Below are 23,277 nucleotides of genomic sequence, written 5' to 3'. Positions count from 1 at the left end.
AGTATTGACTTTTGCAGTTCTTTCCCCCCATTTGCCTTTATTACCTTATTTTAACATGATGTTACTGTGACATACTGTTGAAACAATGTTACTTTAAACCTACTATACTTTTCTTACACAGGGAAGAAGGAATAGTGATTTTAAAATCAGCAATCTGTGCCAGAGTTGGCTTGCATGGATGCTTTTCATTTGTTGAATGAAAAGTCCAAGCTGTCTTCTGCACCAGATGAGTTAAATTGGTGACTGTGACAGAGCATTACTTACGTTATGTTTAACCAGTTTAAGCTGAACAAATGCAAGCTTTTGTGTAGATAAGACATAAGGTCAGAATGTTGTTGGCTCCTATCAGAGAGAGTATTCTGTATTTCCTCTTAAAAGATAAGTCATGTGGTGAATTCTGAAATTATGAAATGAAAACAGCTTACAGTGTCTGTGTGCTGATATGTGGGTTTCTTCACAGTATTGCTTCCCACATTTGAGAGTGGAAAACTCATATTACTGAGTAAGAGGGTGAAAGGAGTGAAAGTGCTTTGACATGCTGCTATTGTACTGGTGACACACAACTACCCTATTTAATTTTAAATTATCTATATTTCACTTTAAAATATGACTCAAGAGCTGAGAGAAGGTCTGATGTTATTCCTTTTGCTTCCAGCCTCAAGAAACAGCTTCAAGGTCTCACACCTTCAAAATCAAGTCTTTTAAGAAATCCAAAATCTGTGGAATCTGCAAGCAAGTAATTGATAGCCAGGGCATTTCCTGCAGAGGTGAGTAGCATATGACATGCTGTTTACTTTCTTGCTGTGTAAAGGAAATTAACTTTATATTATTGCTAAAGTTTCTAGGAATCCATATTTCTGGAATTCCCCCTGGACTAAGTATAAATGCTACCTTGGTTTATTTCCTTCCTTTGTACAATAATGTTCCCAGCTTTTGTGGGGGAATGGGTGTTGCAGTAGGTAATTGGACTTGTTTAATGATGTGCTTTTATTACTGTGCTATTCAGGCAGGTTCCAGAATAAGGCAATGCCTGTGGAGGCTCTCTGAGGAGCATGAGTGATGTGTGCACAGTGGGTGACAGATGCCTCTGGCATTCAGCCTCCAAATGTGCGTGACCCTCACTCACTGAGGCATGAAGGGTTTCTCTGCATTAATTTGCAAAAATTCACAAGAGCAACCATCTATTTATTTTCTTTAATTTTTCCAGTTGCGTTATGCTCTGTCTAATGCTTAGTCCTTCATCTAATCACTCGAGAAACAATAGAGAGATTGTTCTTCTGGATGCACAGACTGCAGAGACTCAGCTGCCTCTGGCATTGCTGCCTGCTCCTTACTACTGTTTTCCTTCACTCTTTCCCCCTTACTGTGTAGAATTGAACATACTTGCCTCTTCTCCATGGGATACCTGTGGTGGAATTAAATCTTGTGAGAACTGAATAGTTTTCTTTCTGCAGGTTGTCCTGGGATAGGGGTTTTAATCCCTTGTACTGGTTTAGGCTGGTTAATGTTCAACTCCTGTGATTCCATGTTAATAAACCACTCTTTTCATGCTACCATGCATGGTTCACCTCCTAGTAAGAGAATGCCATTATTTTTTTCATCTGAAGCATATTCACTGTTTTCATTTGGAGGTGTTTGCACCACTTCCTAGTTCTAGATGTCTCTCTTTCTCCCACCTTCTCCCTCCTATATTCTTCAGACACATTTGGATACCTCTGAGGCTTTGAGAGGGGGGTGAGAGATTTGGATGTGGAAGGAATGTGGCCAATTCCTGAGCTAAACTGCAGACTTTGCAAATGAACAGCTAAATGAGAATACCTCACTTGTTCAGCATTACAGTTATCATTATAAGACCGGTAGTTACATATGCATTTCTTTAACTTACTTCTGCCTGTCCTTCTGGATGTTAGTTCTGAAGTTCTTGGGTTTAGTTGTTTTCAACTTAGCAGAAATAGTATTATTGGAAGAAAGCCTGCTTGGTGACGGAACTGCCTGAAGACCTTGATTGGGTTAAGTGTAAAAAGTGCTGTACTGGGAGAGAATCAGTACTTTGAAGAGAAAGGCCGTGGGGGTGGGAGTAGAAAAAACTACTTGTCAATTAGCAGTGGATTTGAGCTCTTGCAGCCTGGAGCTGGAAGTCTCAGATTCACAAAAGCCATGTCAGTGTGCTTACCTGCCAGAGGTGCCAAGAGCTTTACCATATGGCTTGTAAACAGGTGAGAGGCTGGGATGAGTCTGAGCAAGTTTTCTTTTTGCTGCAATGTGTAATAGCTTTGGTTCAAATACAGAAGCTAACAGTACATGCCAATGAAATTTAATACCTCTGGCTAGTGTTTATACATGATTCTAAATATCAGGAAGAAAGCAAAAATCACATGTATTCAAATAAGGAAAAAAAGCTTTCAGGTAAAACAAAAAACCTGAGGAAATAAAATTCTACAAGCAATCCTACTGGGATCCCTCCAGTACACTCCCCAAACCAATAAATCCTTGGCTATGCTACGTCTGTATCCACATCTAAGTCTGGGATAATCTTCTCTTTGGTTTTGAGTGTAATCTTCAGAAGGAGCCCCTTGGTAGTATCACATGTTCTGTTGCTGCTACATTTTGGTTGATACTTACCTGTAGGATGGGAGCAAGAGGAATTGCAGAGGGTGAAGGGATGACTCCAGGTATTTTCATTTTGATAAGAACCCATTTGTATTTGAACGTACAGGACTGGCTTTATAAAGCAGAATTTTGGAAAAGCTGTAACTAAAAGTTGTCTGTTCCATTGCCAGCACTGCAGTACTTGAAATGTACCCTAGTACTGTGCAGCTCTATTAATATGAAGCAAAATAAACTGGCTGTTTCAGAGCCAAGTCATGCTGCTGCTGCTTCTGGTGAATTCTCCCTCATGTTGCTGAATGAAAGTGAGTGAATTGGCACTGGGGGAAGGGGAGGGAGAAGAAAAGCCTTTAGTTAAAAAGAAATAAAGTTCCTTTGTGTATTAATGAGAAAATCTTGCTTTTTAACAGTTTCTCCTCAGAAAATAATAGCTCTTTGTACAGACTGCAGGTTCCTTGCAGACTATAAATATCAGTTAAAGGAAAGTTACGTGTCAAGAGAAATGATGGGAGGGGAAAAGCTCCAGATTGGTCAGTAGGTAGTGGTTGCTGTTTATCTAGCAATGAATCATCTGCTTGTTGTAAGGAAAAAAAGCCATAACTGGGTGTTGTGTTCGTTAGATAAGTTTTCATTAGTATGTGACAGTCATTCTGGGAGTGTTGTTTAGCCCTGTCTTGCATAATGTGTCTTTGCTAGTAACCAGGTCTGAATGTGGTACTTAAGAGCTTTCTATGAGAAGTGAACAATTGATTGAAAGGTGAGAGGAATAAAGATAGCTCTTTGTCTGTGTATACTTTAGTCCACCTCAGTAAAGCATGCTGAGTTACAGTGAATTTGGTTTTAACAAGCTCTACAAAAACACAGCGGCAAAAAGGAAAGGCGGCATTGAGCAAGGGGAAGCTTCTGTCTGTCTCCCTGCCTGGTAAGCACATTTGTTCTCATAGTGAAGAAAGGACACACAGCTGTTGATTGATCTCTACACTACCTGCATGTTGTGCAGTTGAGGGCCACGTGGCTCCCCATGTCTCACCAGCATTACCTCAAACTCGAATGCTTTTTTGCTCTGGTTTGACCTTCCCTGCAGTACAGTTCAGTTTCCTTTAGGGCTAAGCAGATGTACATCCTAATCATGCACATGTACATAGTTAGCCAAAGAGCTGCAGTGTTACAGAAGCCTTTTCACTTTTTTTTTTTTAGGCTACTTAACCATACTGTTGAATATTTGGTATTTTGCTTTATTTGTAAACAAGCTGTCATAATGATGTAGTTTCCATGTATTTCCCTGTGAATTTCTACTTTGTTTCCTTTATATTTTATATATGCAAAATATATGTTTCCTTTTTTATTTTACATTACTTTTCTCTGCTTTTTAAAATTATCATTTATCTTTGTGGTGCTGTGATTGAATAACTGTAGCATAGTGTAGAACAGAGAACTTTTTAGATGCTCGGAGTCTTCCCAACCTCTAGAAAGTGCTTTTCTGGTGATTTAAAAATCAGAGACCAGATTTGGAAAATAATGCAGTATTATTTCCTAGCTGTTAGAACACTGATGAGTGAAGTATGTATGAAGTATTGAAACATTTTACACCCTTCTGTTGATTAAACTTCACCACCCCTCCACCCCAGTTGACCTGTTTAGGTGCTGTTAATGAGGCTTTACATGCAGCACAAGGGTTTCCTGGAAGTCAGTTCTGAACTCAAAGCAATTAATGGTAGTTTGAATGAACTGAGTATCTTTTTGTTAATCTAACCTGATGAATGAATGAACATTCTAATGAATGTTCTGTTTTTGGGAATATATGTTGGAGTGATCCCTGTAGGAGTGATGTTAGGATTTTAGTTCTTTGCCTGGTAATTTTTCCTGAAAGCTTTTTTCCTTGCTGGTTTGACTGGATGAGAGCTTTTCTTTCTTCTTCGTATTTGGAACCACGTAAATGCTAGCCAAAGAAGTGTTAAATTGCATTAGCATGTACTGTGACCTGTATTGTGAGCAGAGAAGTGTTTACCATGGTATTGTGTGCAAACTGAGTGTATGAAAAAGTACAGTTTGCCTTCTTTACTTGGAATTAATCTGTGTAATAACTTCTGTCTTGTCAGTCATGTTATCATATGGTTTCATACAAGTTTTGATTGGCTAACAGTAAGGAAGGCCTGGACCATTTGCTTGAGCATAGCATGAAGTTATAGTAGAAAGTATATTTTCTCATCAAATTATAATGTGTGTGTTTAATCAAGAGCTTTCAGCTGCTTACAGATCATAGATCAGGATATGCAGACAACTGGAGCTCTGTTTCTTCTTAAAGAGGTTTAAAATTCACCTGCTTGTTTGTGATTGTATTCATGGCTAGCAATCCACTTAAAATCTCATTTTGGCCTACTTGGTGCTGCCCAACATACAAAGGGTTAATCTCTAATCAAATGTTCATCCCTCCTGGCAAGACAAAACACATTTTTATATTAAAACTTACTTGATCTGACAAACTGTTCTTAAGGCTTTTTTGTGCATACTGTGTATGTAAATATATTCATATTTAATCATATATGATAGGTGGTTTTATATATACTCTATGTTTCAGTATCTGGTAAGTTCAGTAATAACATTAGTATCTTAATAATGTGCAGAGCATGTCTGTGGTACAGTTCTGGAGACAAAATAGAGAGCTAGAAATGCCAAAGGAATTTGTATCCTGCTTTAGCCTGTGGCATTATGTTGACTCTAAATGCTGAAGCATGTAGTGCGTATTTGTGGGGTAGGTGTGTTTTGTGTCACCCTTGTATCCATGGAAGGATACAAGGTCCACGGATGAAATGAAGTCCAGTGTTACTAGGCACTTCTATGAGTATATTGATATCTATCCCTCTATTGGTCTTATAATGCATTATATATAAAGATATATATTAATTTCAACATAAGTGTGATGTAGACATGCTTAATTATTCCAATAGTTATTGGTTAATTAACCATAAGGTGGTTGATTCTGGCAATAGCCATACTCATGTAATTATGTTAGTATTATAAATGTGGAAGATCTTTGAGAGAATGAAAAGAAGTGGTAAGTGCCACATCCCTGGCAGTTCGCCAGGTTGGACAGAGCCGTGGGTGACGTGGTCTAATGTGAGGTGTCCCACAGCAGGCGGGTGGAACCATTCTATGATTCTCTGATTCTGTGACTATCATAAAGATTAAAAGAGTTTTTCATTGTATCACTCTTGCTTCCTTCATGATGTTTTTATGCACATGCACGTTTTCTTGAGCTGTGACCCAGCAAATTGTGTTGCTTTCCATGGGACTGTTTTAAAATGGTTTTAAGATTAACTGCTTTAGTTGATCCATTTAAGATTTGTAACGATGGATCTCTAGTATATATGGCTAGGACTGATCAAGAAACAGCAGAAACAAACCAGAAAACCTTACTGTTTCCTTAAGCAGTTAACTGTTAATTACCTCCAAATGTACAAGTTATATGAACTTGAGAGAAAATGAGACTTGGAATTTCTTTCTCCTACCACAGTATGTTTTCAGTTATAACCACCATTTGATGATCGATAGACAGACAACTGCTTGTGAACCAGGATATGCAGGCTGTAGGACCAAGGACTGTGGTCTGTGGTGGTCCTTAGAGCAGATTAATGATTTAAAGCAGCTGTGAATTTCAAGGAGGGAGGGATCATGGAATGCCCAAGCAATGCTGGGTTACGTAGGGACCTAGGCTCTTGCTATAAAACCTCATTTGACTGTCAGTCTTGTGTGAAGGGCATCTGGAGGATGTCCAAGGGAGGCTGCATGAATTGCTCTAGTGGCAGCAGAAAAGTCTTTTTAGGAACCCCTTAGAAATGGGTGGATGTTGGCCTGAACATGAGTGACACAGAGTGTGCTGTGCTCAGGAGGACGCAACTGTAATGAGGAAGGTAGACTGCAGCCCATCTGTGACACCAGAAGCCTGGGAAGGTCAATCCTTCTTCTCTAGACAAAAGGCACACACAGTAAATAGCAGCTTCCACTAGATTATAGTAAAATGTACTCTAATTAACACAGCTGTACAAGCTATGCATTCAGACTTCAGTGCAGAGCTCAGATAGTAAAACGTGGAAGCTATGTGCATAACAACAGCAAAGACATGAAAGGGAAGGGTGAAAAAGACTTACTGGAGCACGCAGAGATGAACAAGAAGCCACTGTAATTAGTAGGCATTACACAAGTGGTACATAAGCATCCTGGCTGAACACAGCCCTCTGGATCTGAGAGAAGCTGTGAAATTGACATCTGTTGATAGCATGTTATCCTAGTGGGAACTGGGAGAGGGAGAGAGGAATTCTGGCAGGAATCTCTAGGGTATGTTCCTCCTAATTTAAAAAATACACAAGGCAAAATCCTCTAGTGGAATGTTTATAAGTTCATCATGGCCGAGCTGCATCACAGGTATTAGAGAATGTTTTAGAAGGTTAGCTGTAGGGAAAACAGGAGTTCCCTATTTATTTACCTCATAAGGAGCAACTTAATCACACCAGAATACGATCTGTGGTTATAAAATTAATAAGTTCAAACCACTAAGGTTTATAAAAAGCTGCAGCTTCTGTTCATTACAGCTAGTAAATTAAAAAGAAAAAAAAAAAGACATGAAATCAGTGTGATCCTGTGCTTCTCCCTTCCCCCCTAACATTTTTTTTCCCAGGAAAACCAGTGAATGCTCTGGGATCTGGTGTACCTGCAGTTTTCTAAACTTAACCCACTTGAAGAGAACCCAAAATTCCTAAGGGTAAATTGAAGTGAGAATTATCTGCTCTAACCCCAAACTCTGAATCATTCTAGTGTATAATTTGAGTGTGATGAACTTGATATGCCACATGGGGAAAGGAACCTCAAAGTAAATCTTGATGCATTTGGCTGAAACCTCACACTCCCATTTGGCTTCAAAACCAGGCTAAGGGGGGGAACTAGTATGGGAGACACAAGTAATGTATAGGGAGATGTAATTTCAATAAAGACAAGATGGGTGAAGAAATCTGTGGTTAGTAATGCTGAAAAGTTTGTTCTAGTCCATGAAGAAAGCTTCAAGAAACTAAGCCAGGCTACAGACATAACTCCAGTTAGACATGTTCAGGAACTGAACCCTCTAAATAGGTAAGAGCAGAAGTTGTTGGCTGATTTTATGCAGAGTCCCCATCTGTTGTCATTAAAGATATTTTAAAAATACCCTTGGTAAACATGCCTACAACTGTTAAAGTACGTGAAGGATGATGTCAAGGACTGTCTCTGCATAGCTTGTGTTGTTTTCCCTTCTGGTGAAGGTTTCTGTCACTTGTGTTTTCTGTAGGAGATTAAGAACAGCTGTGAATCAAAACTTCCAGGACCATTAAGTCTTATCCACATAATAAATAACATCAGATTCCTTATTTTGAAGATCACCCATTTTAAGCCAGTCTCCTCTTTTTCTCTGATCCTTGCTTTTAGCCTAATTTATGCAGGATATGTTTTCAAGATCCATCACAGGCATGCAGGCTTTTGAGATCTTACAGTTCTTGTGCTGTCTGCAGCTGGTAGAAGAGCCTGGAGACAGTTCAGCCCTTTTTTTTTTGTTCCATGTGCATTGCTGGCTACAGTAAACTATAGTCTGGTTGAAATTGTTCTGTAGGTAAAATGATGCAACATGGGGTTATCTGTTTAGCTGGAGGGAGGAGGTCTAAAAATAACCTTTGGTTCCAAACTGGATTAAGGTTTAATCATTTCCTACCTGATTTGTAAGTGTAGCTTAAAAAGATGAGGAAGAAAAAGTTGCTCTGTGTGTACTTGGTTCTTAAAACTGCAGAACCATTTTCACTGTGCTAATGTTCTGCCTTTGGAACAACATCTGTGGGAAATTAAACACAAACCAACCAACCAACCAAAAAACCCACCCAAGAGTTTTCAGGATGCAGTTAAAGTGGTAAAGTTAGACTATGAATCCCACAGGAAAAAACCCAAACCACCCAAACCCAAAACCCAACCAGTCAAAAAAAAAAACCCATACAAAATCCCCCTTTGGTGGTCAAGATGCTTCCTATAGGACAGGAAGAAGGTGGGAGTAAAGGCAAAGAATAGACATACTTTTGCTGCAGTAGGGCCAACATATTTTTCTCTTAATAAAGATTTAGCACTGCTGTTGTCAGCAGCAGCAAGTGGAATGTTTCATCTGTGGGAAAGCTCATTAACAGCACTCAACTGTACAGCCACCCCAAGTGAAAAATGCTGAAGTTCTGCACACATTTCCCATAACTGCCTTTTAGCCTTCGTCTTCAAAAACAATGTCTGCAGTCCCTGTCAAGAAGTGCTGGGAGCAATACTGAGATGGAGAGACAATGGTTGTCTGAATAGGAAAAAAGAACAAAGGAAAATCTAGGAAAATGTTGGAGCAGAGGAAGTGCGGCAGCAGATGTGGCTGCAGTGTGGCTGTTCAATTGCGACATCTTTGGCATGGGACTCTGATAACTTCTCAAAAATAGAAGTATTTACTTTTGCAGCTAAAGCCTGATATTTCCAGCTGGAGGCCTCTTTCACCACCCAGAGATATCTGTGTATCTCTGCCCCACGCAGAACTGTGCCATCTTATTTTTAATGCTGCAGTTAATAATTTCCCTGTGTCTTATTTTTCATCCTGCTTTTATTTTTGGAACTTTATCTTGAGTTGTAGCAGAGCTGGTAGGAGCAGCTCAGCTGGGAATCGTGTGTGTGTTGGTGAGAGTCTTCTCAAGTAATCTGATCAGTGTTGTTAAACCCTAGTCAAAATATAAATGGCCAGGAAGCTGCAAAGTTCTTTCCATTTGGGACATTTTGGTCCTGGATGTCTTTCTGTACCAATCTCTGTCTACAGAAGACCCTGTTGTGGTGTCCTTGACATGCCAACACATCTTCAGAGACAGTGACAGAGCTGGAGTTTTGTGCAAAACATTCCCTGCAGGAAGGAGATGTTACTCAGTAGTGGTATCACCAGGCTTACTAATAAAATGGCTGGGCTTCACTGCTTCTATGGCACTCTTGACACCCACCTTTGAAGAAGACTGGAATTGGGAACCACACAAATGAAGTTTGATTAGACAAAACTATTAGACACACGCCACCCATATCTTGATTATGCAAATCTTTATATGCTTTCTTTAGATTAGGTTTTGTGGTGGATCATCAAGGACTCTTCCCTTCCTGTCAAAAAATATCTGTAATAGTATGTGTGTTTTGGGAAACCTGAGTTGGAGATGCTGAGGGAAAGAACTGATCTTTCAAGCATTTAGGCCTATATTGTATAAATTACAATTTGGTATCATAATTTATCATAAGAAGTTAAAAGTTAACACCAAGAGCCATATCATACATGATTTTGGGCAAGTGACATTTCTTGAGGATTAGTGAGGTGTTAAACTGAGGTACATCGATTAGATTTTGTGTTTTATGCAGTTTCTGCCTGAAGAGGATTTCTGAATTATCTTGTTTGTACCCATGTCTTACACAGAGTTGTTTAAAACGAACACACAACACCCCACCATGGAAAATCACGTGATAAAAGCCATAGTTAAGTGTGAGGTTGGCCTTATAAATTAGTCATGTTTTAATATGCACTGTGCAGGATGTTAGTCTGGAATATATGCAGTATATTGCTATACTATACATCCATTAAATGCTAAAATGTGACAAGGTGAGTAGCTTTTATCACACAGAGGAGAACGTAACCTTTTTGTCCTGGTAAACCAATAATCATTCCGTGGTTGGTTTACAGAAGTAGTCTCTTTACTTTGCAAATACATTGCTTCTGGTTTTCAAAGAGCATGAATGTAAAAAATAGAACTTTCCTTTCATAAAAAGTTTTCGGAGCTTAAGTCTGAAACATATTCTGCTCTGCTTATCCTTCTGCCTGTGCACGGGCAGCAGTATTGTTAACTCGCAGGAGTTAATACCCCAGCCTATTTATACAAAGCAATCTTTTATTTTTATTTTCCCTCCTCCCATCTTTCTCCCACTTTTAACAAACTGGATTCTCAGAGCCATTGTTTAGGAACTGTTTTGATGTGTAGTAAATTGACTAAATATGGCCTGGGCTCCATTTCATTACCAGCCAGCTCGGGACAGTTGTTCTTGGAAGTGATGCCAGAATCCTTAAACACAAATTTGGAAAGTCTGGTGTTTGACGAGAGCTGATGTGTGGGATGCAGACATTCAGCTGTTCACTTGAAGAACTGAAGTAGCCTTGCTGAGTGTGACATTGATTAAGTCCTCTGGACTGTTTCAGGCGCATTTTTAAATTCAAATCCACTTGGGCTGTAGTCCTGAAAAGAGCTGAGTGCTATTTCCCTTGTAAGCTTTGCCTGAAGAATGCCAACATTTGGTAGAAGCTGCCTGTTAGGATCTTTTAACTGTAAGTTGCATGTATTTTCCTTTGTAATTGATGTGCTGTGAGTATGTAGAGTTGTTTCTGTGCTTTTTTTTGTTACATGTTTGTTGCACTGAAAAGGCTCAGGCTGCATTATTTTGGTAGAATACTGCTTTTTTTGGATTAGAAACTTTATGATCTCTCTACTTCTCAAGGTTTTCCATAAAAAGAGCTGGCATATTGAAAAGTGATTCAGTTTCTGACAATCAGATGATTGAGGTAATCCATCTCTTTGCAATATTGCGAGTGGTTAGGCAGAGACAAAACCAGCCTTGAACTGAGGGGGTGTGACCATCCAAGCAGGATAGTTCTGTGAAGTAGTAGTATTAGCTTTGGTAAGATGAATTCAAAGTAATGAAATATGAAATAAATAGATTTTTCTCTGTGAGTGGTTAATTTGCTGGTGTTGGATGAAGGGATCTCACTGTTCATAGCGGCTGTAGTGGAGAAAACCATATGAATTGTATTGGAAAATGATGTGCCTAGAAAGGCAGTGGTGCTTCTCTCCTCTAACTCCTCTGTGCTTGGATACTTGGAGAGCTGTAGCTGCTGTAGAATGGCCCTTGTTCTAAGATTCAGTCTTTATGTGCCTGCATGATTCTTCATACTCAATTCATGGTATTTTTTGGATACCTCTCTTTCTCTCAGTTGCTGCTGATAATCCCATTCCCCTCCCCCCCCCATGTGTATACATATAGATTTTGCTTTTTTCCCCTCCCTTCTGGAGAATGGATGATGGGTGTGGGAAATAGAGGCAAATTAGTAGAAAAGTACTCTTGACTTATCTCTGTCTGTACTTTAAAAACCTTGAAGTTTATTCTCATGACTTGACCACACTTAGCAATAGAATTGTTTATAGGAATTAGCATCTAGATATTGATAACTGGCTGTGGGTTGGTGATCCAAGTTGTACTTTCTTCCAGTCAGGTGTTGTTAATTCCTATGCAATGTTCTGTGCTAACAACCTTTTTCTTTGTGCCTTTTTATTTTTTAGTTTGTTTCAGTAAGTGGTTGACTGTTTACTACAAACAAGACTTTTGTGGGTTTTGGAGTGTGTGTATATGTGTACCTACACATGTCTATGTGTACATATGTTCACACGTAAAATTATAGAATAGTTAGGGTTGGAAAGGCCCATATGTAAATATATACTTATAAATGTTTATATGCATGTATTTATGTAGGTCTTTATATATGTAAAAAGACCTTGCCAGCAAAGGAAAACTTTTGACATCTGCTGTACCTCAGTGGGACATATGTAGATTATACAAAACGCTTTGAACTCTTCAGCATCTAGTAAATGCCGGGAACAGTCAAAATGGGTTCAGTCATTTAAGTTTAGTTGTTCTGAATTGAGATTTTTGGTCTACTAGTAGAATTCACACCTGTAAAGAAAAGGGAATTGGTGTTTGGATCAGTTATTATGGGAATCCATCTCTCTTGTTGGATGTAGCCTTCTAGAGGAGCAACATATGCAATGAGCAGTTTGATATTCACCCAAGAGGGAAGGGGGAGAATCTCCTTTCTGCTTACAAGTACAAAGGAATGCTTTGTTTGCTCCCAGCATCTGGGCAGTCAGTGATCTCATTTCAAAGTGCTTATTTCTTCCTAGTTTTATTATCATAGTCAGCTTTATTGTACAGTGAGGTAGAGAAGGTAATGCCTTAACTCAGTCTAATCCATGAATGTGCTGGATTTAAATATGAATAGGGTATTTCTGGATGCTGAGGAGCAGTGAAGCTGTCTTCATGAATGTATGAGATCTCAATCCTCAGAGTGTTACAGATACCTAAAAAAAATAATGGTTTATTTCAGTCAGAGAGCTTTGCCTGATGTGTATTTGGCTAGTTACCTTTGGAGACTTTAGTCTGTTCCCTTTGAATCTTATAAATACAGCAATGTTTTGTTTGTGAAGTCTTCTTCCTTCAAGTGTGTGTGGAGTTTGTAAGCCATATTTCTGTGTTGCTTCTGAGTTCCAGTGGGATGCTGCTGCAGGACACAGTCTCGTTGCTATCCAGGCTAAACTTCTGTTTCACATCAGTGTTTTTTTTCCAGCAAAGACAACACTGTTGTGTTACAGAAGAGCAGCAAACTGACTCTTCATGGACATGGAAACTGAAAATACTCCGTGACTGCATTTAATGTGTTATCTATGTCTCTAATAAAGATTTTTGTGTATTGTTGGTGACATTGGTGATTTGGTTCTGTACAAGCCAGTAGCAAAGGATAGATCGAACACCATCACTTCAAATGTCCCTATATTTCTTTTTCTTATCCCAGCTCTATGTGCTGAGCATGACACTGTATGGTACGGAATGAAATATCTCTTTGGTCAGTTGGTCCTGGCTGTGTCCCCTCCCCACTCTTTGTGCACGCCCAGCCTACTCCCTGGTGGGGTGGTGGAGAAGCAGAGAAGGCCTTGACTTTGCATAAGCACTGCTCAGCAATAACTAAAACATTTCTGTGTTATCAACACTGTCTCCAGCACAAATATAAAACATTGCCCCATACTAGCAAACGTGAAGAAAATTAACTCTATTCCAGCCAAACTCAGCATATTCTCTATTGCTTACTGATCTTGGAGCTTGAATAAGTAAAGTATTCCTGAATTTATAACACAGTTTAGCTCAGTGGATAGACTTTGCATAGAAAGAAAGCTAATAGCAGAGTAAAAAGGAAGCATATATAAATGGAAAATCTATTAAACCCAGCCTGTCTTGGATCCTAGCTATTACACTGTTGCATCATACTTAAATCGCTGCTCATTTGGCTGCTTGTTAAATTAAGTGCGGTTTTCTGAATGTAAACCTGCTGCTGTGGTTCATCCTTTCCTTAGGTCAGCAGGAATTTAACAGAAATCAAGTACTTACCTCTTGGAAGTAATGTTGCAAGGCTGTGTAAGATGTGTTTCACAAGAAGAAATTCCAGCATGAACAGTCATGGTCACTTGTGAGTTTGAAGTCACCCTGCTTTTCTTAGGTCTCTGGAACTGCTGATATGGCTAAGATTCACAGGTTACATTTGGAACATTTTGATCTTACTATCTGCGTCATTTAGATGTCATTGTGCATGTGTACCTGTAAAGGTAAATGTGAAAATAATCGGTTCATGGCATTAAACCAGGCATATGTTACCTTAAGCTGATGGTATGCACAAATCTGATAACATTGCTGTAACTAATGAATCTTTCAGGAATGAGTAAAAACTAAATGAATCTGTTTTGAAGTACGTAAATACTTTATATATATAGACGAATTTATCTGGACCCCTAGTAGAAAGCTGATCTGAAGAAATGGCGAGGAGATTCCATCCACTCTATATACTTACATATTTTATTTGCTTTTGTTTCAGTTTGCAAGTATGCCTGCCACAGGAAATGTGAAGAAAAGGTAAGCATGTTTATTTGCTTCCTTTCTTGCTGTTGATCCACATGCATTTGAGGTTGAGACTACAAAAGCTGTATCAACTAATTAAGAAGATGATGATTATTAAATCAGATGCTGAGCTGTCAGGGTATTGTTCTTGCCATTAATAAAACTCAGGTCCCTATCTAGTCAAAACATCTGCACCAGCGGTTGAGTTTCTTGTTCCTCCCACAGGAGGACCTGTTTCAAGTTGAAACCAACAACTTAAGTGGGTGAAATACAAACCACACAGCTCTACCAGAAAAGAAATACATGTATGACTGAGTAAGGTGTATATATGTATACACACACCCCTGTATATGTATGTGTACAGCTATTTGTGTGTGAGAGTGTATGTGTGTACATATATACATATACGTAGTGTATATATATGTATGTGTATGTATATATATAAAAAATTTTTACAGCTGCAGAGGTTTAAAAGCAAACTTTTGGTGTTGGATTATGAAAAACATAAGCATATGATCAACTAAAAGGGCAACATTCCCTGCTTTTAACTAAAACTTCTGATAAGTACTTGCTATCTGTGAAGGTAGCATTTTTGTTGTTAGAGCACCGAACTTCTGAAGACCACAGATGTAGTCCTACTACGTGTGTGGTTAACTTAATGTTTGGCCTTGTGCAAGGATTTGTTTATCCCACTGCTGCCAAAAAATACAACTAAATCCAAGAGAAGAACCTTTACTTAATAAATGACTTGGAGATTTGTCAGGCTACTTGGGGAAATTCTAGTAAATACAAGTGTCATTTGGCTGAGCGTCTCCCATTTGGAGTGAAAATGGTACTTGTGCTTTCGAAAATTCCTGTGTTGTGGTATCCTTCATAAATATAGGTTTATTTGTTACATGTACAAAGTACATATAGTAGTAATTAAGCTTGCAAGTAAGTTATTACTTTCTGAAGGGTTTCATCAACTCTATACATTCAGTAATGATTAGTAATAGTACTATAGTAATGGTGGTCTAGAATCATACAATGGTTTGGGTTGGAAAGGACCTTAAGATCATCCAGTTCAAATCCCTTGCCATGGGTAGGGACACCTTCTATTAAACCAGGTAGCTCCAAGCCCCGTCCAAGCTGGCCTTAACACTGTTGGGGATGAGGCAGCCACAGCTTCTCTGGGCACCCTGTGCCAGCGCCTCAGCACCCTCACAGTAAAGAACTTCCTTATATCTAACCTGAACTTCACCTGAAATAAAAGGGAAACAGTTTGGCAGAAAGGTGTATTTATGAGACCAGGTTATGTAAGTGATCTGTCTTTGTGCAGTAGCTTTGGCTCTCCAAATAGCACTTGCAGTATGGAATTCTACCAGCTTCCATAGGAAACCATCTCATTTGTTGGTAACATTGGTAGCTAGCAGATCTGCTTGGCTAGGTGCTACATATATCTAGGGCTTATGGAAGTGGTGATACCTAAATGATGCTGGAGACTGGTAAGAAATTCGGGAAACTTGTTTTGGAGACAATTTTATATGTGTGCCATGTGTTAAAACCAGGAAACTATATTTCAACTGGTATTCATATTTTCAGACATTTGGGTGTTGAGTGTTGAAAAGACCAATATGTGGAGTGCCAAAAGTATATAGTAGCGTAACTATCATCAAGATGCTGGTGTATTTTATGAATTTAGAATAATTGAAAAGGAATTACTAGCATGTATTGCAGAAGACAAAAATAAGATATGGGAACAAGACCAAATGCAATAATCAGTTATTTCTTACAAGAAGATGTTTTCTTTTTGGAGAACTAGTAAGTCATCAAGTAGCTTAAATTCACATTTTTTCCATGAGTCTTTTCTGACTGCTTACATGGGGCTCACAGCAATGTTGTATGTAATCTTGTGTCATTCATCCCATTTCAGATCTGCATATTTGCCTTTATTGCCTATAATGGCATCTATATTTTCATTTGGGAATTAGTTAGAGGCAGGAATGATTCTGATGATTTTTAAGTGGGACTGAGAATGTACTAAAGCCTGCCTAAGGATATTGCAGGCAACCTTGAGAATACCTGAAGCCATAATCATATACACAGATTCAGATCCATGTGTGTGTGTAAAGAGATTCATGGACTCCACCTGATCTGCAAGTATCTCTTCTCATTGAAATATATTTTACCTCCAAGATAAGCATTACCCCCTTCATTGTCTGTAGGAACACCTTGTTCACAGTTTATGGGATGTAACTGTTTTTGCAGTAGTTAGACACAGACAAACTGTATAAGCACTAAGTCAGCTGATAGTCAGGCGGAGAGGGTGTGAACGAGGATGAAGGACATTGCACTTTAGAGAGCCTGTAGTCATTTTGGAAAAGAAAAATGCATCAGCATGGTTAACCATTACTCAAAAGACTACTGGGGTCATGGGTGTTCATGAAAGCATTATTATGTGTAAGTCTAGACATAATGCCCCATAACAAAGTAGATAATGTCATAAATGTGTTCAAGTTTAAAAAGCAGCTCAGGCCTTACAGTGGCAACACTACAGTGCAGGTTGTCAGGGATTTGTCAAGATGATATCACTGTTATGCTTGCAAATGAAACCCAGAAAGCTATTGGTATGCAAATTATCTATGAAAACCAAGTTTATGTAGACCTAAAACCAAAGTGGACTTTGAATGTAATCAGACAAGACAAATGAAGTAAGAATCACATTTTGAATTGTTCAAGATGCCCTGCTGCCCTGTGGGATGAACCTGGAATTGGTTCCTTAAGGGTTTTCCAGTTGCACCTGACACAGCAATGAATGCAGAGTAACAAGTGCAGGCAAGTGTTATGACATTTCAAAACACACTGGAAGAAAATATTTTGGTGATGCAGAAGAAGCAGAACTTAGTTTGCACCAATTTAGGCACTTGAATTTGTGCCATTGTATCAGTTGCAGGAAGATTATAACATTTAAAATAATACATTGTAAATCTACTAGATGGTGTGGTTGGATATCAGCAGGAAAACCGGATGAACTGTAAAAGAAAGTTACTCAAAAATCAAACAACTACAGCAAAAAGGCACTGAAAACCCAAACGTCACTGTCTTTGAATTGTCTGTGGAAAGAAAACCAAACCAAAAAAATGAATATAGTGGATGTCTGGATATAAAACCCACCTCTGTCAGGTTACTGTTTGCAATTTAGTCCTGAAGGAGAGGGTGGGTATGGGGCGACAGGGATGACTCATTGGAAATTAAGGATCCACAAATTCAGACCAGATGCCAGGAAGCAGTATTTCATACAGAAGGCAATGAACATGTGAAGAAGTCTCCCAGGCAAGTGTTTTTTGATTTTTTTTGTTTGGTTTTTTTTAGATGAAAAGACATGAGATTACACAGGGCTAAAGTGATTTAATCAGGTCCTGAGTCACAAAGGGGCTGGTTGATCAGTCTGCTCTGAAGATGTCCCTTAACTCCCGTAGCCTCGGTGAACTCTCATAACCTATTTGTGACACTATCTGCTGCATCCATGGCAGTGCAACATCAGAGGTCTTGGTATACATTGGGGTCTGTAGAAGCATTTGCTCTCAGTGCTGCCTCTCAGGACAGCTGGTTTGCCTGTTCTTATGTAACCTCAGCTGGCAACTAAGTATCATGCAGCCTCCTGATGGCCCAATTCCCTCTGCTAGTGGCATGGGGAGGAGGATCTGGGGGAAAAAGTAAACCCCATGGGTTGAGATAAGAACAGCTTAACAATTAAAGTACAATATATTACTGTTACTAATCAAAAGGGAAATAGCAAGGAGAGAGAGAGAAAGCTACAAAAAAAAGCCCCAAACCAACCAACCAACAGCAGTGATGCTCAATACAATTGCTCACCACCCACTTGACCGATGCTCAGCCTGACCCAAGTAGTGATCAGTTCTTTCCAGCCAACTCCCCCAGTTTCTGTACTGAGCATGACGTTCTGTGGTATGGAATACCCCTTTGGATAGTTTGGGTCAGGGGGCCTGTCTGCTTCCTCCCAGCTTCCTGTTGCCTTCCTCACTGGCAGAGCATGAGACTGAAAAGCCCTTCATCAGGGTAAGTGCTACTGAGCAACAACTAAACCATCAGTGTGTTATCAGCATTGTTCTCAGACTAAAGCCCAAACACAGCAATGCACCAGCCACCTGGGAGAAAATTAACTGTCCTAACCCAAAACAGGATACTTGGGCACTGCTCCATGGGCTGCTTCTGCACTCCTCAGTGTGGTGTTCGTTGGCAGTGTTGCTCTAGCCTCAGAAACTTGCTACATGTTAACAGAAGGACACATGGTTGTACCTGTAATACCATTTTTCTGCTACTCTGGCTATACATACTCATCCATGGTGAGGTGTTGTCCTGCTGACACATACGTGTAGTTGTCAAGGAGGACTGAACCATACCTTCCTTCATGATGCAAAAGAGAGCCTAAAACTGCTGCCCTTCTTGAATGGTCCTAGGATGTTGTTAGCTTGCTGGACCATAGTGATGTCAAACTTGACATTGCATAGATTAAGCTATTGTAATATAACTGGTTTTGCAGACATTTTATTTAGAACTAAGTCAAGCCTTTCAAATAGTTGTTTTGTATAAATGTAATGTAATACCATCTCACTTGAATATTTTGGGTTTTTTGTGCTTTAGTCATCTATGCTTTTTTTCTTTGAAGTGATGGGGGCAGAAAATCACTCCAGAGGAAAAGTGTTTGCTGTTCCTGTATGTACTGTATTTTAAAACTGTCTCTAAAGGGCAATATTTTTGTTTTCATTCTGAAAAACATCAGAAGAATGAATTCTGAAAGAATTTTGTTTTGCTGCACAAATCCCAGTAGATGTAGGTAATTGCTATCTTTTACTGCATCAGACCATGTGTGTTTAACTTGGCAATATTTCTGTATGGCTATTTGTTCAGATGTATGTATCTATTTGGTGTTCCCTGAGATTTCTGAAGCTAAACACATCCAATGCCCCAGGGCTCTGTTCTGGATTTTGCTCTGGGAACTCGTGTCCCCTGTTTTGTAGCTTTGTCTCAGGGCATGTCTCTGTGTATGATGTAGGAATACTTGTTTGTCCCACCACAAGGCTTTCAGTTAGCTTCTTGTCCTGGGATCCTGTTTTTTTCATCTTTTACTTTTCCTCTTCAGTTAGGATGTGGTATAGAGCTGGGACATTGAAAGGCATCACCCCATGACTCCAGCCAAACTTCATTCTTTGAAGTCTGGGAATTTGAAAACCAGTCTCTTATCTCATGTTCTGTGGGAAGACTGGAAATAGGAAAGGATGTGTCTTGACCGTATTTTCTTGACCTGGTTTTTGTGTGCTAATTCTCCCTCTTGAGAACAGACTGATTTTATGAAGTTTGTAAGCAGATGCTTGAATTTTCTTATAATCAATCAGCATAAGCATTTGTTGAAGTCTTCTGCCAAGTCAGGTGTGATCCAGCTTTAGGCCTTTGCCTAGCAAATAGTCCATGTATCCTTAATTCAACCTGCAAAATATTTTTGCTATCCTTAAGCCAAAAGGACATTTTCTTTACATAATGCAGTTTGATTCTTTGCTAGTCTGAAATGACGCTTTAAAGAAACCAGTGTCCTAGGCAGATGGCTCTGCCTTTTCCCAGGTTCAGTAAGATGAATTTATGTATGGATTTTATTCAGCACATGGAGCTGTAGTGTGCTAATTGCATGGTGGTAAAGCTAGACCAAACTATTACTTCCTCATTATGGTCATTTATTTGTAGAAAAATAACAGATTTACAACATGCTTTTAGCATTTGACAATTTATAAAGCCACTAAAATTATTATAATCACAGAAGATATAAACTCTTCTGTAATACTTTGTCCTGCTGCGTTTCTTCAAGGCCATATTTTTTCTATTATTTTTTCCTAATGATTTGTGTCTGAGAAAGTGTAGTTCTTCCCTTGACCCTACTCTTCCTTTTTCTTTAGTTTAAGCTGTTACTGGTTGAAGAGGATTAGAAGAAGGCTTCTGATTGCCCCAATATCCATAGTCCCTTGTGATACCCTAATCTTTTTCTTAGTCTAATAGACTAGGAAATACAAACATGATTATAGAAGAATACGTAGAAATAAAAAATTAAATACTGTAAATATGAAATACTGCTAAAACCATGACTGGCAGCACTATAGAAGGGAGAGTGACAGTAATCACAGCAATAAAAAATAATCATGAGTGTTGTTTTTTGGTCCTGGGTTGCATGTGCAACTTGGATTGTGAAGACAGGCTGGGGCTGTTCAGCCTGGAGAAGAGAAGCTGCATGGAGACTTCAGAGTGGCTTCCAGTGTCTGAAGGGGGCTGCAAGGATGCTGGAGAGGGACTCTTCATCAGGGACTGTAGTGATAGGACAAGGGGTGATGGGTTCAAAGTGAAACAGGGGAAGTTCAGGTTAGATCTAAGGCAGAAGTTCTTCCCTGTGAGGGTGGTGAGGCACTGGCACAGGTTGGCCAAAGAAGTGGTAAATGCTCCATCCCTGACAGTGTTCAAGGCCAGGCTGGACAGAGCTTTGGGAGACATGATCTAGTGTGAGGCATCCCTGGCCATGGCACGGGATTATAACTGGATGATCTCAAGGTCCTTTCCAACCCAAACCATTCTGTGATTCTATGAACTTCTGATCTGCCTATTTATATATATCTATATAGAGAGACGGACAAATGTTGATAGGTATTTTCAGTTTGGAGACTTAAAGCACAAGCTGTATTTGCTCTCAAAAGGCTCTGTTGATTTTGTCACTTGGGTACTTCTTGGACTGTTTTGTGCATAAACCTTGCACTTGGGGCAGCCTTGTTGAGGTTCTAAGGCTGAACTCTTGCTCTTGCAGTGGATGGGGATGAAGGCAGATACTGTATGAATATCCAGTGGGACAGATTTTTATGAGAGAAACGTATGCTGCACTGGCATATAACAATTTCTTGTCTGTGTTTTTGGAGCAAGAAGGAAAGACCCTTCCTCCTCTTGTGTAAGGTTGAGGAAAAGAAATTTTGGAGATCCTCCTGTTTGTAAAATGCTCTAAGTTAGATACAATACCACTGTATTCAGTGGTGTGATGAATAAAACCTTCAGATTCAATCAGAACTGTAAGCTACTGAGGGACATGAGGACTTGAAATTGCTTTTTATGGGCATAAACCTTACGTTGTTTAAGTAGCAGCAGTGCTGTGCTGGAGGGTTGTGTATTTGGCAGTTAATTTGTTGGGGCTTTCCAAAACTGAGAAAGTATTTTCAAGTATGCTGGTGTTTTCAGATAAGAACTCTCATTTAGACATACTGTTTCAGAGAGCTGGCTGTGTTGTGCAAGACCCAGCTGGGACACATACAATTTATTTGTTTCTTTGCTGATTTTCTTTTGAAAATAAATCTAGTTGTTGTCAAGGGGAAAAGAGGCTAAGATGTGAGAGAAGGAAGGAAATGGAATGATTTCTGCTTTTCTTTGTTCAGCACCAAAATATGGGTAAGTTGTGTTTTCATGACAGATGGGAACTTTCCATTGGAAGATCTTAGAGTGTGTTAGGAGAGTTGAGGTCTTTTGTTTGCTTGATCTTCCCATGCCCTGTCCTGTTTTGGCTGATTTGGGGAAGAACCTCTTTACTGGTCCCATCTATTTTCTGGCTATCTTTGATCCTTTCTATATAGGTACAGGAGACCTCTAATCCATGCTGGTAGTTTGTTCTTTTGGGAGAGGAAAACATCTGTGGGACTCTATTGCATTTGCTTGCTTGGGCCCTCCCTGTCTGGTAATGTTGTCAGATTTGTTGGACTTTGCAAATGAAGCATGTTTTCAGATAGGGATTATACCAATATAAATAGGCCTGGAATCCTGTAAGGATAACATAGTTCCCTGAGGAATGTGTATCTAATTAGTCTTACAGAGGTCAGATCTGATACAAAGAAAGCAGAAGTCAAAGTCTCTCAAAGATGTATGCAGTGGACAAAATTAGGACTTTCTTTGTAACTGTTGTTTAAAGCAGCAGCAAAATGAGACATTTTGCACAAAGGTATTATGTTTCTGTACTCATTTTAGCATGACATTTCAATCCACTTTATAAATCTGTGGTTAAACAGATTAACTCAGGAGGGACAGTAGCTAGCACTCCATTTGCAGTTCAGATTGTCAGACTGTACCACAGTGCAGAGGGCTGGTGCAAATTCCAATAAAAATCAAGTTTTAGGATCTTGGTTCCTGCTGGCTGGCTTAACCCCTGTTAGCTACACCCAAGTTCTACTCAAGATTCTTGGCCTTTGCTTTTGAACTCTCTTGGAGCAAATCCAGTGATCAGATAAAGGACAGAACTTAATCTCTGGTTACTCGTTTATAGTTATCAGGAAAAAATCACCATTTCTGGTTCTAGAATTCTTCTCTTTTGTTAGAATTGGAGTTCTTCAGAGAGCTGGAGAACAAATTTCATGATCTTCTGCAAGATCAAATATCACAGCATGGAAGAAAGCCAGACTTACAGGTGGCAAAGATCTGTGAACAATACAGTTTTGCATCTTGGGATAACTGTATTCCTTGTTATTTGGGAAAGGCTTCTCTTCAGTGACTTAGTTTGAAACAACTTTTTGCTTTGTCTTGGGAAATAGGGATTTGCATATAAATAAATATTCAAAATCCTGAAATCCCTTCTGAAGATATCTGACTTTCCATTTCAGGTGCTAATTTCAGATTTTGTTTCATGAGGCATTAATCCCAAGAAGACAGAAACGAGTTGTGCATAGGTTAGGACTGTAGAAACATGGCTTAGATTTTACAGTGCTCAGTCACAGGTTTGTTCCAAGAAACTCATGGAGAGTTAATCAAGCTTCAGCTGATCTTTACACCTTGATGAAGTGGGTACATGTAGTGTTAGCTTGATTTCAGCAAATAACAAATTCTGAGGCT

At 39.3% G+C, this 23,277-nt stretch overlaps 1 protein-coding gene across 1 annotated transcript in view; it reads left to right on the top strand.

Moving 5' to 3' along the window:
• Positions 1 to 23,277, top strand: part of TNS3 (tensin 3) — a 192,842-nt gene that overhangs the window by 60,626 nt on the left and 108,939 nt on the right. Inside the window, exons 2-3 of the mRNA XM_034062598.1 lie at positions 656 to 767; positions 14,357 to 14,394. Of these exons, the coding sequence (XP_033918489.1) occupies positions 656 to 767; positions 14,357 to 14,394 (150 nt within the window). The remainder of the gene's footprint in view (positions 1 to 655; positions 768 to 14,356; positions 14,395 to 23,277) is intronic.

The sequence above is a fragment of the Melopsittacus undulatus genome, chromosome 1, assembly GCF_012275295.1.
Source record: "Melopsittacus undulatus isolate bMelUnd1 chromosome 1, bMelUnd1.mat.Z, whole genome shotgun sequence".
NCBI lineage: Eukaryota > Metazoa > Chordata > Aves > Psittaciformes > Psittaculidae > Melopsittacus > Melopsittacus undulatus.
This window is presented reverse-complemented; position numbering and strand designations above follow the sequence as displayed.